The 14329-nt window shown below is 47.6% G+C and overlaps 1 protein-coding gene across 1 annotated transcript in view; it reads left to right on the forward strand.

The window, feature by feature from the left end:
- Positions 1 to 14329, forward strand: part of SLC2A13 (solute carrier family 2 member 13) — a 305817-nt gene that overhangs the window by 65235 nt on the left and 226253 nt on the right. Inside the window, exon 2 of the mRNA XM_059725881.1 lies at positions 3530 to 3689. Coding sequence (XP_059581864.1) covers positions 3530 to 3689 — 160 coding nt within the window. The remainder of the gene's footprint in view (positions 1 to 3529; positions 3690 to 14329) is intronic.

Below are 14329 nucleotides of genomic sequence, written 5' to 3' on the forward strand. Positions count from 1 at the left end.
ACCTTGTAGATCTTCAAGTCCGACCCCCTGCCTGGGAAGGAGGAAAACTGGGCTCAAATGACCCCAGCCAGGTAGGCATCAAGCCTCTTCTTAAAGACCCCCAGGGTAGGAGCCAGCACCACTTCCCTTGTAAGTTGATTCCAGATCCTCGCCACCCTAACTGTGAGTGTGGGGGCACCTCATCTGGGTCTGGCAGGGGTGCTGCCTTGGGGCTGCAGGGCCAAGGGAGCAGATGCTGTTGCAGGTGGCAGCAGGTCACAGGCAGGCAGCAGCCCCCACTGGCAGACTGCTGCTGTGGATAGGGGGTGCAGGGGCCACTCTAGGTTAGGGACTGCTTCAGCAGTCCAGCTGGCACAAGGGGTTGTGTCCCCAGATACCAAGTGGCCATGCCTCTGAAGCTCGTGAGTGCAAGAAGCCCTGAGCTGCTCACCAGGGCAGGTTTTTATACTGTAGGGGCCAACACAGGTGCTGGCCCCAGGCTCTAGCTCCCCCTGGCTGCAGATCTGGAAGGAGCTGGGCAAGGTCATTTTGCCCCAAGTGGCACACCTTGCCCCACATCAAAGCGCATGTCCAGGCACATGCAATAAGGCAAAAATCCTTGGCTCAATTTTGTGCCAGTCCTATTTGAGCTGCTGCAAGTGCATGTGCCTGCATGTGTGGATGTGCCCCATGGGATTTCTTTTGGTCCAATCCTCCAGTTTGTCTAGGTCTCTGAATTCTAGTCCTACCCTCCAGTGTATCTTACTGTCCCAAGCTTGGTGATATTGCTGAGGGCGCACTCCATCCCATCTTCCATATTTTTGATGAGGATATTGAACAAAACTAGCCCCAGTAATAACCTCTGGGGCACTCCACTTGATACTGGCTGCCAACTAGGCATCAAGTCGTTGATTATTACCTTTTGAACCCAGTGATCCAGCCAGTTTTCTATCCATCTTACAATCCATTCATCCAACCTGTACTTCCTTAGCTTGCTTGCGAGAATATTGTGGGAGACTGTATCAAAAGCCTTGCTAAAGTCAAGGTATACCCCATCCACTGCTTTCCCTGCATCCCCAGAGAGACTTATCTCCTCATAGAAAGCAGTTAGGTTGGTCAGGCATGACTTGCCCTTGGTGAATCCATGCTGACTGTTCCTAACCATCTTCTTTTCCAAGTGCTTAGAAATGGATTATTTGAGGACCTACACCATAATCTTTCCATGGACTGAGGTGAGGCTGACTGGTCTGTAGTTGCCTGGAGCCTCCTCCTTTCCTTTCTTAAAGATGGGCACTATATTTTCTCTTTTCTAATAGTGCAGGACCTTTTCCTATTGCTAGGAGTTTTCAAAGATAATGGGCAGCAACTCTGCAGTCACACCAGCAAACTCCTTCAGCATCCTTGGGTGTGTCGCGCACAGCCTTATGGACTTGTACACGTCCAGCTTTTCTAAATAGTCTCTAACCTGTTCTTTTGGCACTGTCAGGTGCTTTAGCCTCTTCTGCCTCATCTTCCACTATGTTGTCTCCTCCGTCAGTAAGGGACCCACACTTTCCCTGATCTTCCTCTTGTTGCTGACTTCCTTGTAGAAACCCTTCTTTTTGCCTTTCATGTCCCTTGCTAGCTGCAACTCCAGTTGTGCTTTGGCCTTCCTGACTTTGTCCCTGCATGTCTGAGCAATACTTTTATCCTCCTCCCTAGTCATTTTTCCAAGTTTCCACTTCCTGTAGGCTTCCTTCTTTTGTTTTTAGCTCATTGAAGAGTTCTCTACTAAGCCAAGCTGGTCTTCTGCCATACTTGCTAGTTTTCCTGCATGTTGGGATGGTTTGTTCTTGTGCCCTCAGTAAAGTTTCTTTAAAGTACAGCCAATTCTTCTAGACTCCTTTCCCTTTCAGACTGCCCCACACTGTTCTTACAGTTAAGAAATGTCTCCAAAGAGGTAAACTAAATATGCTTTGCTGTAGTGTAAACTGGGGGGGGAGGGGGGAATATGTTGGGGTGTATATGTGGGGGGGGAGGGGGGGCCTTGTTGTCCAGCCTCCATGGCAAAGGAGAACAGTTTTTACGTGTCTTCTTTGTGACAACTTTGCAAATATTTGAAAACTGCTATCATGTGTCTTTCTTCCCCTTCTTACCTAGTTTCCTTTTTTTTTCAAACTAATTATAACTAGTTCCTTCAGCTTTTGCTCATGCAGTTTGCTTTATGCCCCCTTTATCATTTTCATTGGTCACCTCTGGAAGCTGGTTGCATCTTCACCATTGGCGAAAGGAATAAAGAAGTAAAAGGACAGGTTAATTATTTGCACTATCTGTAGGAGTTTTCCATTAGATTTTGCTCATGAGGTGCCAGCTTCATGTTAATGGAAGAAATTGCTCCGCTCTGACCTCATCCAAGGCATGACTACCCATTTACCTGGGGGTTTTGCAGTTTGTCCTGCTAAGTATTCCATTTCAACAAGTTTTGATACAGAAATGTTTCTTTTCATTGCCTTGCCCCAAAATAATTCTTCATTTTAATTAACAGAACAGAACATTAGTAGTCTTTTGAAACTGCAGAAACTATATTCATATTTTCTGGTTGGGTACAACACATACCTCCTCTTCATCATGAAGTTCTTGTTTACTGCAAAGTTGTGTGCCTCTTGTGGGGGGGAAAGAAAGCGTGAAGCACTTGGAAACTTTCACTCAAAATGTTCATTTTGAAACCTCTCCTGGTCAATGGACTCTGGCTTTGAATTAGACAGAGACACCCACATATTACCCAGATACCCAAATCTAGTGTTCTAGAAAGCTTTTCATTGCAGGGGATAAATCAATCTCCTTACAAATCGGGAGCTAATGGCTCAGAGCAGCAGAGGCATAACAAGTCAGCTGGGTGCTCGGGGCAGCTCTGATACATGTGGACAGCGGCAACTTCCAGCTGCTGCTGTGCTGTCACCATGATTGTGAGGCTATGGCAGTCACCCTGTCTTAGTTATGCTGCTTCAGAGCAGTCATACAGTAAATCTAAATCTCTGTAGATCAAAAATGAAGTTTTCTATTAATAATGTGTCTAGGAGCCTCTTTCCCCGCCCCCAACTCTCTCCTCCACTGAAAGATGAAGACCACCTGAAATTGCACTTGAAGTCAGTGAGAGCTGTGGATCTGTAGTACCTCTAAGTCAGGCTCTTTGTGTTAATCAGAGCTTTCAGGACTTTGCCTGGCACCTTTATGTATCCAGCTCAGATTACAAAAAAGTTTCTCTCACCCTGTTTCACCTGGTACATTCCTTGGACTAAGATGGAACATATCTTTGCATGTTTTACGTTTTTTCTTTAGCTCATGAGATTTGTTTTTATTGACTTAATGTTTCCATTGTGACAAATTTTAAATGCCTTTTACATATTTGCATCTGTAAATATTTCCAAATGCTGTAACTAGCACCCAGTGTCTATGTGCATCTGTGTTGCATACTGTTTGGTTGCATTCAAAGTGTAATATTTAACATGAGACTTCACTTACTGTTAGGCTCTCTATTTGGTCATTAACTGCTCACTTTTTTTTTTGGTAGGTGTGGCTTCTATGACTGTACCAGTATACATCGCAGAGGTTGCTCCACCCCACCTACGAGGCAGATTAGTTACCATTAATACTCTCTTCATCACAGGAGGACAGTTCTTTGCAAGTGTTGTTGATGGAATCTTCAGCTACCTCGCAAAGGATGGATGGAGGTTTGTGAATTATTACATTTCCAAATAAAAAAAGTCACTCTTGGGAAAGAGCTAGGCAATTAATTGAAGGAATACTAAATTGTTGATAAAATGAAGCAAATGGGGAATAGCTTGCATGTTCTGTGGTAAAACGGAATAACTAGACAGAACTTTAATAACATGTATTTCTGTAAAGAAATGCATTCTATTCATACTTAGTTCTGGTATTTAAAGTAGTTTTAGCTCTCCTGGTCATTTACAGCAATTTTAAAAGTGGTCAAATTAATTAGTATGCACGGAAGAGCTTGAATGATTCTCAAACTGACTATAAGAGACTATATAAACCCAGTCTGCAGGTTGCCTTTTAAATGTGTGAAAGTAGATATTAATTTTTAAAAAGGCAAATTTCAAATAGATGTGGCTTTGAAAAGATTAAATTTAAGCATATGCCTAATATCCTTTGAGAGTAAGCAGCGCCTGCCATAAAGGTGAGAGAGCAGCAGGGGATCAGTGGCACAGTGCGGGGTGGGGAAGGGGAACATGCTGCGGATTCCCTGTGCTGCCTTGGGCCAGATCCTTCCTCATGGGCCAGATCCAATCACTTTGTGAGCCAGATCCAGCCCATGAACCCCTGGTTTGCTGGCCCCTGGTATATACCATTGCTTTTAGTTTTACAGTTGACATATTCAGTTGAACCAAATGTATTGGCCAGTTTTTCAAGGAGAATGTGTGTTTTGATAACCTTTGCATCATAATGCAGTTGCATTTTGCTATTGACTCACTGTTCCACTCAAATAAGAACAACAAGTTTTGTAGAATTTTTGTGTCATTTTTAAATGTAAAAATTGTGCGATTGGTTTCAAGACTCTCTAAAAAGGTAAAAGTAGGCAAAGCAGTGTCAGGCCAAAATACTAGCAAACCAATTAAACTACTAGGTTTCTGTAGCTAAGTGTTTTATTATTGAAATTAAACTTCAGATCTAAATTGCTTACTGTCGCAGAGCACGGAGGTGCTCTGCTCCTAAAGAGGGGAGACTGCTGGGGAAAGAGCCCTAGCAGTGAGTAAGGAGCCCAGCTGTGGGTTGCCAGGGCAACTGGAGCCAGCAAGAGATTGCACCTGCCGGCAGTCAGCTGATTGAAAGGGGCAGGGCCTGGCTCCCTTATAAACCCTGGGGGCTGAGGCCAGAGGCAGTTCTCTGCCAGCAGCCCAGGAGGAAGGAGCCCTCTGCCAAGGGAGAGAAGAGAAGCTGGGTGCAGGAGCAGCATCTGACATGGCTGCGAGATGAAGAATCCCCTGTAGGCTTGAATGTTGTTATGGCCGGGTGGCTTCTGTTTATGTTATAGCCAAGGGGCTTGCATTTATGTTGTTGTTTATGACCGATGGTTTGGGTGAGGCTATTAGGGGTTGGAGGAGGCCTCATAGGGGACTCACAGTGGTGTGGGGACCCCAGCGCCAGTGAGGGTGCAGCATTTGGGGTGCATAGACCCCAGCCCCAGAGAGGGGGCATTGCTGAGAAGCCCCAGAGAGGGGGCATGGTGAGCCCCCAGAGAAGGGGGCAGCATTGTGGTGAGCCCCAGAGAAGGGGGTGTTGCTGAGAAGCCCCAGTGCAGGCGTGGTGAGCCAGGAGAAGGGGGTGGCATTACTGAGGAGGCCCCAGAGGAGGGCAGCAGTGCTGTGAGAAGTGCCAGAGAGAAGGCGTGGAGAGAGACAGGGCCGCAGAGAGCCCAAATGCCAGAGAGGGTGTAGACCCAGACCGGACAACATCTATTCTATCGGTGAGGTGTGGACTGTGGTGTAGGGGAGGAAGCAGAGCCGCAGATACCGCCCCCTGGCACCGGGGCAATACAATAGGCAGCCTCCTGCTCGCAAGAACATCATCATAATTTCCATCAAGACGTGGCAGACGAGTATAGGGCGGGACATAAGAACCCTAAAGAAGGATCCAAGGGCGCCCTACGCAAGGCACGGAGTACTAGAAAGATGGTGCTGGGAAGGGCGACCTGTTACACTTATTAATATATGAACAACATTATATTAGTAACAAGAAAATATTTTGTTTTTGTGGGAAGATCATTTGGAAACGAAACGGTTTTGCTGCTTGTTACAGTGTTGGGACCTCTCTTTCTGTTTATGCCTATCTCCTTTTGATTTCTGTAGGAAGTTTTATACTTTGTGCTAATTAGTGGCCACAAAAACACTAATTAGAACAAAACTTTGTGGATCTGAGCTTATTTTCCATAAACAGAGGGACTGATCTCATGTGCAGTAAAAATTATTTTGAAGTTACCTGCTTATTGGAAAAACAGTAAATAATAGCTACAAAAGAACAGTAAATATAAAGGGATTTTTATGATTTAAGTACTTTTATATCTGACAAGCATCAAATGCTTTGTTGTCTGGATCGTGTTTTTCTTTAATTATACAGCGAAATTAAGTTTGTTGCTTAGTTTACAAGCCACTGTATAGAAATAAATTGTTCAGCTTATTTGGAAAACCTCATCTGACTTCTAAAGCACTAGATTTTACAGTGGGGGATGATCTTAATTTCAATTTTTTAAACATCAAACAGTAATACTGGAACAGAGTAAAGTTGTAACTCAGAGCAGTGCCCTTATTCTACTGTAAATGATCATTAAAATACATTTCAAAGGGACAGTTTTGTTATTGGCCTTTATAAACTTTTGTATTGCTCGAGGAGACTTTAAAATGTTTGATTTAGTAGATTCTTTTTATCATTTATAAGAGAGTTGTCCAACTGGCAGCTGGTGGGCCCTGTTGGCCACCTCTCATACTTCTATGTAACATGATCCACTTGCAGCTTCTATGGAGGGGGGGAAGCGTGTGCTACCAGTGCAGCCTGGAGGGTGACCATTATACTTGTTCTCATTTATTGTGCTTTGTGAGATTTCATTGTACATGTGCCTTCAATCAGTGGGCATTGCAGCAGGTGTTGCGTAGTTGGAGGCTGTGCTGCAGTCACAGGTGGTTGAACCAATGGTATAGCCCCACTCCATTAGTTTCTTGGTGCGTCCCTCTCTGGTGTGTAGGTGGTTGAGGCATTGCTACCTTTGCCACGGTTTGTCAGCCACTGGAATGTCCATTTTTTTTTTCACTGTCAAGTATCTCTTTCAGCCTCTCATTCCACACCTGTAGTCATGTCTCCTTGGGTGTGGCATCGAGAGGTTGTATTTGAATTCTAGAGGGGGTGGAGGAATCTGCCCCTCCTGCTCCCCCACAGCCTCCCCTCCATTTCTTAACCTGTTTGAACTGTGCTTTGTGGGCAGATGCTGTCATCTTGTATTGGACAGCACCTTCTACATTTTATTTGTGTGTGTTTCTATTATGTCAGCAGCTTAGGAAGCCAAGTCAGGGGTCCATTTTGTGTAGACACTACACAAACAAGTAACAGATGCTTGTGGCCCTAGGGAGCCCACAGCTTGTTTCATACAGGATGCAACAGGGATATGACAGATGGATAGGAATTGGTAGATGAGATAACAATAAACCAAATTTTGCATAAAAGCAGAAGTCACTTGGGGTGATGTGGCAATAAATATAAAAACAAATCTCAATTCTTAGGCCTCATTTGCACTTAACTGGGGCTGGTGTAGTTAAATGTGGCAAGATCATTGTTTTCTTTTAAAACTCTAGTCTGAGGAACAAGAGGTGGTTATGGTGGGGTCTTCAAACTGGTTCTCTACATGCTCAGAGTACACCTAACCAACACAGAAATCATAGGTCCTTCACAAAATGCAGTAGTGTCAGCTTTTATTTTAAAAATTTGGCCTGGAGAATAGGAGCTGCTTGTGGTACTTACCATGCATCCAAATCCATTGGGCAGGGAAGTTTTTTCTAGCAGGGTTCCAGGCCCTTCTCAGCCCACCTGGGTGGTAGGAGATGTTGGTTTGAACCTTCTTGCATTGGGTAAGGCCTAGAACCCAGGTCTCCATCCTCCTGAGTAATTGCTTTAATTACAAGGCTATTCTACACTATAATAGGAGAATATGATATAACTGTACATCGTGCATTTTTCCTTTGGTGACTGAGTTGTAAAAATAAACATATCCACAGACTGCATTTTGTGAGGCCTCATCCTTACAGTATATGTTAGGTATTCTCAGAATGCACTTACCAAAGGGACCCACTCAGGATCTAGAAATTAGGTGTCCACTGATTAAGCTAAAGTGGGAGTTGTGCTGCACAGTTCAGACTGGGTACAGTCGAAGGACATTCTCTGCAGGGTCAGAAGAATTCTTGGATGTTTCCTTTCAATTTCTCAAGGCACTAGCATATTTGGGCTCCTCCAATATTAGACTCTGGCCGTGTGTGTGTGTGTGTAAAGTAAAGGTGTCCTGTTTACAAGCCATTGGGGCAGTGGAGACAGGACTCCACTCTATCCTTAACCTTAGCATTAGGAGGTGATGGTCAGCACTTGTGTGAAGTCGGATAGGAATCTTCTGACTTGTGCTAAGCTTAAGTGGTGGTTTACATACAATGAAAGATCTAGTTTTAGTTTTACTTAAGCTGTCCTTTGCTTCATTTCTTGTTATTTTTTAATAGTTCATAATACTTAAATCAAATTCCTATTAAACTGCTGAAGGACATTAATTGTTTAAGTGTGTGAGGTAGGCTATGAGACTGGGTGATGTCTTATTTTTTGAGACATGTTAAATAAAAGTTTGTTTTGTGACTGAAAAATTTTATGTTCTCTTGGCTTCCACACTGATAAGCAGAAAAACCAAAAGCTACATAAACTTCCCAAACATGGTAATGATTATTGAATATTCTCTGAACAAAAATACGCATAGACATTTTTTTTTTTTCTTGTGAATAGATATCACTCTGGAAAGCTATGCAAACATAGAAATCTGCTGGAGGTTTGATGATTGTTGCTTATACTGTAGTCAGGACACATCTGAGATGTTTATTTTTGGAAGTATTAAATTGGATCATTTATAGTTTAAATCAGCAGTGCAGTTTGGTATGGTTTGTAAGAGTGTTTCAAAGATAATAAAACAGAGGTATTACTGTATTTGCAAATATACTGTTTGTTGTTGCATAGATCTGCTGTTTTTCCTGAAGAAATCCAGGGTGGGGAGGAGAACAAGCAAGTGCATGGATTGGTGCCACTTCAAAACTCAATGGCTGTGTCCACATGAGCAGGGGTGTGTGTCTGCAGCAGAACAAATAGTAGCAGCACAGATTTGTGCCACTACTTCATGCTGCAGTGTATGCCGCTGCTCATGCAGTTTGCAGCGGGACACGGGGGGGGGGGGGGGGGCGGGGGGTGCTGCCTGGGGTACAGAGCACCTCAGTGCAGGGCTAGCCTGTAGCAGCCCCAATGCCGAGGCACCCTGTGCCCTAAGCTGCCATGGTGGAGCAGGCAGCCCAAGGCTGCCGCGGGGGTACACTATGCCCCATGCTGAGGCCCACAGAGACAGGGGAGCAGCCAGCCTAGGGCTGTCTGCTCCCTCATCTCAAGGCACACTGTGCCCCAGCCAGTTGCTCCATGGCTAGCTGCGGTGAAGTACGTCTCAGCATGGGGCAGGGGGCTTTGCAGTGGAGCCTCAGTGCTGAGGCACACCGATAGTGGAGCATCCAGGTCAAGGGTGCCTGCTCCCCTACCTGGAGGTGCACTGTGTCCCAGCGCAGGGGCTCTGCAGTATGTGGAGACAGGGAAGCAAGCAGCACTGGGCAGTCTGCTCCAGCACATGGCATTTTGGTGTGCATCGTGCTGCTTTTCTTTCTAGGCATTTTATTTGCTACTGGGAAATCCCAGTAGCAAATTTTGCCCAGGAATGCATACAACACAAGGTTTAACATGTAACACATGTGTTTTGTGGTGCTGCAAAGAGGTTTGCAGCACCACAAATGGCACATCCTTGCGTGTCTGGATCTGGCCAATCTGTTCAGTATATTTTTTTTATTCTGCACTAAGTGGACTCTTAGGGCGCATCCACACATAGGCACATGCATTTGCAGCAGCTCAAATAGAAGCGGTGCAAATTTGAGCTGGGGCTTTCTGCCTCAGTGCACATACCTGGACATGCACTTTGGTGTGGTGCAAGTGGTGCCACTTGGGGCAAAATAATCCTGCCTGGCTCCTCTTGGATCTGCAGCCAGGGAGAGCTAGAGCCTGGGGCCAGCACCTTTGCTGGCCCCAGCAGTATAAAAAGCTGCCCTGTTCTGGCCCCATCAGTACAAAAAGCTGCCCTGGCAAGTAGCTCAGGGCTACTCGCTCTTCTGGGGTCTGGCCAATTGGTACCTGGGGATGCTACCCCTTGTGCAAGCTGGACTGCTGAAGCAGCCCTGAGAGTTCCCTCTACCCACTGCAGCAGTCTGGCAGTGAGGACTGCTGCCTGGCTGCGACCTGCTGCGCACCTGCCAGACCCAGATGGGGACTGCACAGCCAGTAGAGGCATCTGCCCCTCTGGGCCAGCTGCCAGTGGGCTGTGGCTGTAGAGTTGGCCTTTGTGCGGCACTACTGCTGTGTGAGTTGCCCAGATGGCTGGGCAGGGGCAATTGCTCGGAATATGTTCCCAGTGTGGTGGCCTGCTTTGAACTGTCAAAGCATGTCCTCCTGGCTCCAATTGGCCAGGAGGTTAGCCACCTCCAGCTGGGTCCAAGGTACCAGCTCTGAGCAGGCTCCTCTGCCTGGGTCCTGCCACTTGCCTCCCTAGCAGGAATTCTGGTGTTCCTTATTTGAAAACTGAAAAATCCCTGATTACAAAAATCCAAAAGCCACTCTGTAAAATACCCTGAAATCCATGTTCTTCCACAATTAAAATGAAAGAACATTATATATAGAGAGAGACAGAGACAGCAATTAGTTGGGCAATGTTTTATTGATATATCTACAGTGTTAAAGCAGTCTGGAAGCCTACCAGTGTCTCTATCACCATAATAAAATGAATTCTAAATACCTATATGTTTTGCTGTTTGCCTTTGGTTTTCTTACCATAGAGGAGTTAGAGCTTTCCCTGACCCCTTCGCTAACCAGGATGTGGGGACAGCTGCCCCTGCCACTACAGCTTCTGCCAGCAGGTCTCAACCTGTCTGGCAGCTGGGTATGCAGTGTGTGTGCTGGGAGGATGTGGGGTTTGGACAAGGGTGGGGGGATATGGGTGGCTGTGGGGGGCGCTGGGGTATGTGGGTAGGTATGGGTGGATTGTGGGGGGACTGTGGGGAGGGATGCTCAGGGGATGGGTTCCCTGCCACCCACAGGGTGCAGCACCCTTGCAAAGATCACAGCCTGCCCCCCTACAGGGCCCACATGCCCAATCCCTGCTTGCTCCCCCAAGCCCCCGATGGCTGCCCCACCCAGCCCCAGCCCCCTTTTGCAACCCCAGACCCTCAGTGGCTGCCCTGCCTGACCCCAGTCTCCTGGCAATTAAAAAAAAAACCAAAACCTCGCACTCACTGGCAGTAGCAGCTGCTGTCAGGTTCATTGGGGCCTCCTGGCAGAGCCTTCTGAACAGCATGGGGCAGTGGGGAATGGCCCCGGCTGCCTGGCACCCGCACTGCCACTGTCCCATCGTGTGGGTATGGCCTGGGTTGGCAGGGCACTGCACAGCTTTGCCCCAGTGCCCCTGATGGCAGTTGCTACTGCCGGTGAGTGCAGTTGCTACTGCCGGTGAGTGCAGGGCTTTTTTCTTTTAGGTGCCAGGAGGCTGGGGCCAGGCAGGGCAGCCACTGGGGTTGCAAGCAGGGGCTGGGGCTGGGTGGGGCAGCATTCGGGGAGGCTTGAGGAACAGACGTGGGATGGGGTAGCATTTGGGGAGGGTCAGGCAGCAGATGGGGCCAGGCAAGGCAGTGTTTGGGAGGGCTCAGGGAGTAGGTGGGGGCTGGGGCTGGTGGGGGTCCCCCCATGGTCCCCTTTCCCCACCTCCAGCCCCCCCACCCCCCTTACTGGCACAGAGCCTGGGTCCAGCTCCCTGCGGCTGGCGCACTGCCTGCCCTGCATGTGCAGGCAGCTTGCTTCAGCACCGGGGTGAGGGTCAGCCATAAAGACACTGTCTGGCTACCTGAGCTTCTCTGTGGAGGACCTGAGCCTCCGGTTGCCTCAGGGCATGTTCCTGGCCCATGCCCTGGCCTGCTTTTTTTGCCCAGGGTATCTTGCCCCTGTGCTGCAAATTTGCAGTGTGGGGGATGTTTTTTTGTTCCCATACATACCTCTTGCAGTGTCTCAAAGGGCTTTGAGATGCTGCAAGAGGCACGTGCGCACTTGTCTGGACGTGTCCTTAAAGTCTTCAGAGCTGGATCAGTCCAGACCTTAGTGAACTGCTCTCCCAAACAGTATTAATGGCTTCTCCTGTGGGTTGGTTCTTTGTCAGTTAAGTTGCACAAACACAACTTAGAGAAAATTCTTGTAGTCAGAGGTGTCAAAGTAAATATAACACCTTACTCCTATGTGCGTTCAGGATCATATTCTACTTACCAACCAAAGAAAAGGTGTGTTGCTTTTCAGTCCTTCAGAGCCAATATGGCTTTGAGAGGGTGAGCAGGATTCTATTCTGGCTTGTGTATTAGCTGTAGAATTTGTCCTGAAACTTGGCTTTTTTTCTAAAATTGCACATTTCTTTTCCCCTGTCCTTCCCTCATCTTACTGAAGAGAGAAACCCAGTTCTTTAAAACAGAAGGTCAACATTTATAAAATTCTAAATTTTCAGCTGAATAGTTTATCAACCTGAGGATGTTGGCTTTACTGACGTAGACTTTTATGTCCTTTTAATGAGCTGTAAATTGAGAATCCCATCCTCTAAACATTTCCAGGGGGCAGGATCTTGCCTAAGTCACCTTCTGTTTTGCAAGAATGGATGTGGCAGGGTTGGGAAACATGATAACCTTGTCTATAATTTCCTTTAACTCGGGGTGGGCAAAATACGGCCTGTGGGTCGGATCTGGCCTGTGGCAGGTCTTTGTCTGGCCTGCGGTGGGTCCCTCGGTCCTGCCTGGCCCAGGCACTGTCCAGCCGTGGCATGTCCTGCCACCTCCTGGGCACGCAGCTGGCCTGGGGTGGCTCTGCAGCTGGACTGCCTTTCTAGGCAGTCCCTGTCCCGCCCCTTCCCCCCCCAGCTGCTGCTGAGCCTGGGTGGGCGAGCCCAAAGCAGTCACAGAGGCGGGGCTGTACAGTGTGGGTCCCCGCTGGTACCATGGGGCTGGGGCCAGTGGCAGCAGCCAGAAGGAGCTGCTGCTGCCTAGACTGTCTAGAAAGGCAGTCTAGCTGTGGAGCTGCCTCAGCCCCACTGCATGCCCAGGGGGCGGCAGGATGTGCCATGGGTGGCTGGTGTAGAGCAGGCGTGGGGCAGGCCAGGTTGGGGCTGTACCCACGTTCTGGCTGATCCACTCCAGTGGGGGTGAATCCAGAGCAGGCAGGGGTGGGGCTGGGGCTGCACACTGTTGGCAGTGGTGGGGAGGTGTCCCAGGGCTTGCAGTCTCTGGGCTCTTGTGGGGAGCATTTCCTCTAAGTTTTGTGGTGTGTGCGCCTGCGTAGGCGCACTCATGCCGCACTGCCAGGCGCACCTGTGCGGCTGCACATGCCACGCAGCTTAGAGGGAACGCTGCTTGCAAGATAGGGGTGGATGCTGACCATCTCGGGGGTGGGTGTGGGGGCTCCCATGTATACCCCACCATACCCACAGACCCTTCCCCGCACACAATCACACACCCCACAAACACTGCACCCACCTATGCCCTCCTTCACATCCTCCACAAATGCCACACCCCTCCCCATATGTACCCCTAAACACACACACCTGTGCCTCTGGGGGGAACCCTGTTCACTGCTCCATGCACACACCCACAGACACCCCCAGCCATCCTCCCCTCCACGGCCCCCCACACATCACCACAAACATCATCCACACCCCCCACAATATACGAGAGTAAGACTTTATTTTGAGCTATTATGTAATCACCTCTCTCTCTCTCTCTCTCTCTCTCTCTCTCTCATATATATATATATATATATATATATATATATACACACACACACACACACAAATCAGAACAAAAATATTTTTAAAATTAAAATCTATTATTGTCATTGTTTGTTTGATTTTTAGTATATAATTTGGTTTTTTTCCAGTTCCAAGATAGCAAACCCCCTTTCCAAAAGGAGTACTTCTGGGGGCAAAGGGAGGGATTTCTGGTGGCAAAGGTCAGCGAATAGGGGGAGGGACGTCTGGTCCCAAGATGGTGACCAGGGGGCAGGGCACCTGTCAAGTGGTGGGGCTACCCTTGCAGCCTTCGGCAGCTCACCAAAACATGTCAAGTGGTCCTCCATCTGAAATAATTGCCTGCCCCTGCTCTGATATCACACCAGTGTGGTTCCATTGATTTTCAGTAAATTTTAGTCCCGATTTACTCTAGTAAATACAAATTCTTGGGTATGCTCCTAATCCTAGAGGATTCTCTGGGTTGCCCAGCTAAGCATTCTGGTTTGGGAATACTGCTGTAGTGTGTGTTTGAGAGCTATTCTTTGCCAAGCAATTTTTTTTTTTTTTAAGGAGTCCGGTATGTTTTAGAGCAGGGAACTTGATTATTCTGTAGAAATGGTAATTTATTTCTTTTGGGTCTTCTGTTGATGGTAACTAGACTGTTGAGAAGTGACATGTACCATAAGGGCAGGCATATGTAAAACCATGCTATAGACATAGAGC

Source organism: Alligator mississippiensis, chromosome 4 (assembly GCF_030867095.1).
Source record: "Alligator mississippiensis isolate rAllMis1 chromosome 4, rAllMis1, whole genome shotgun sequence".
Taxonomy (NCBI): domain Eukaryota; kingdom Metazoa; phylum Chordata; order Crocodylia; family Alligatoridae; genus Alligator; species Alligator mississippiensis.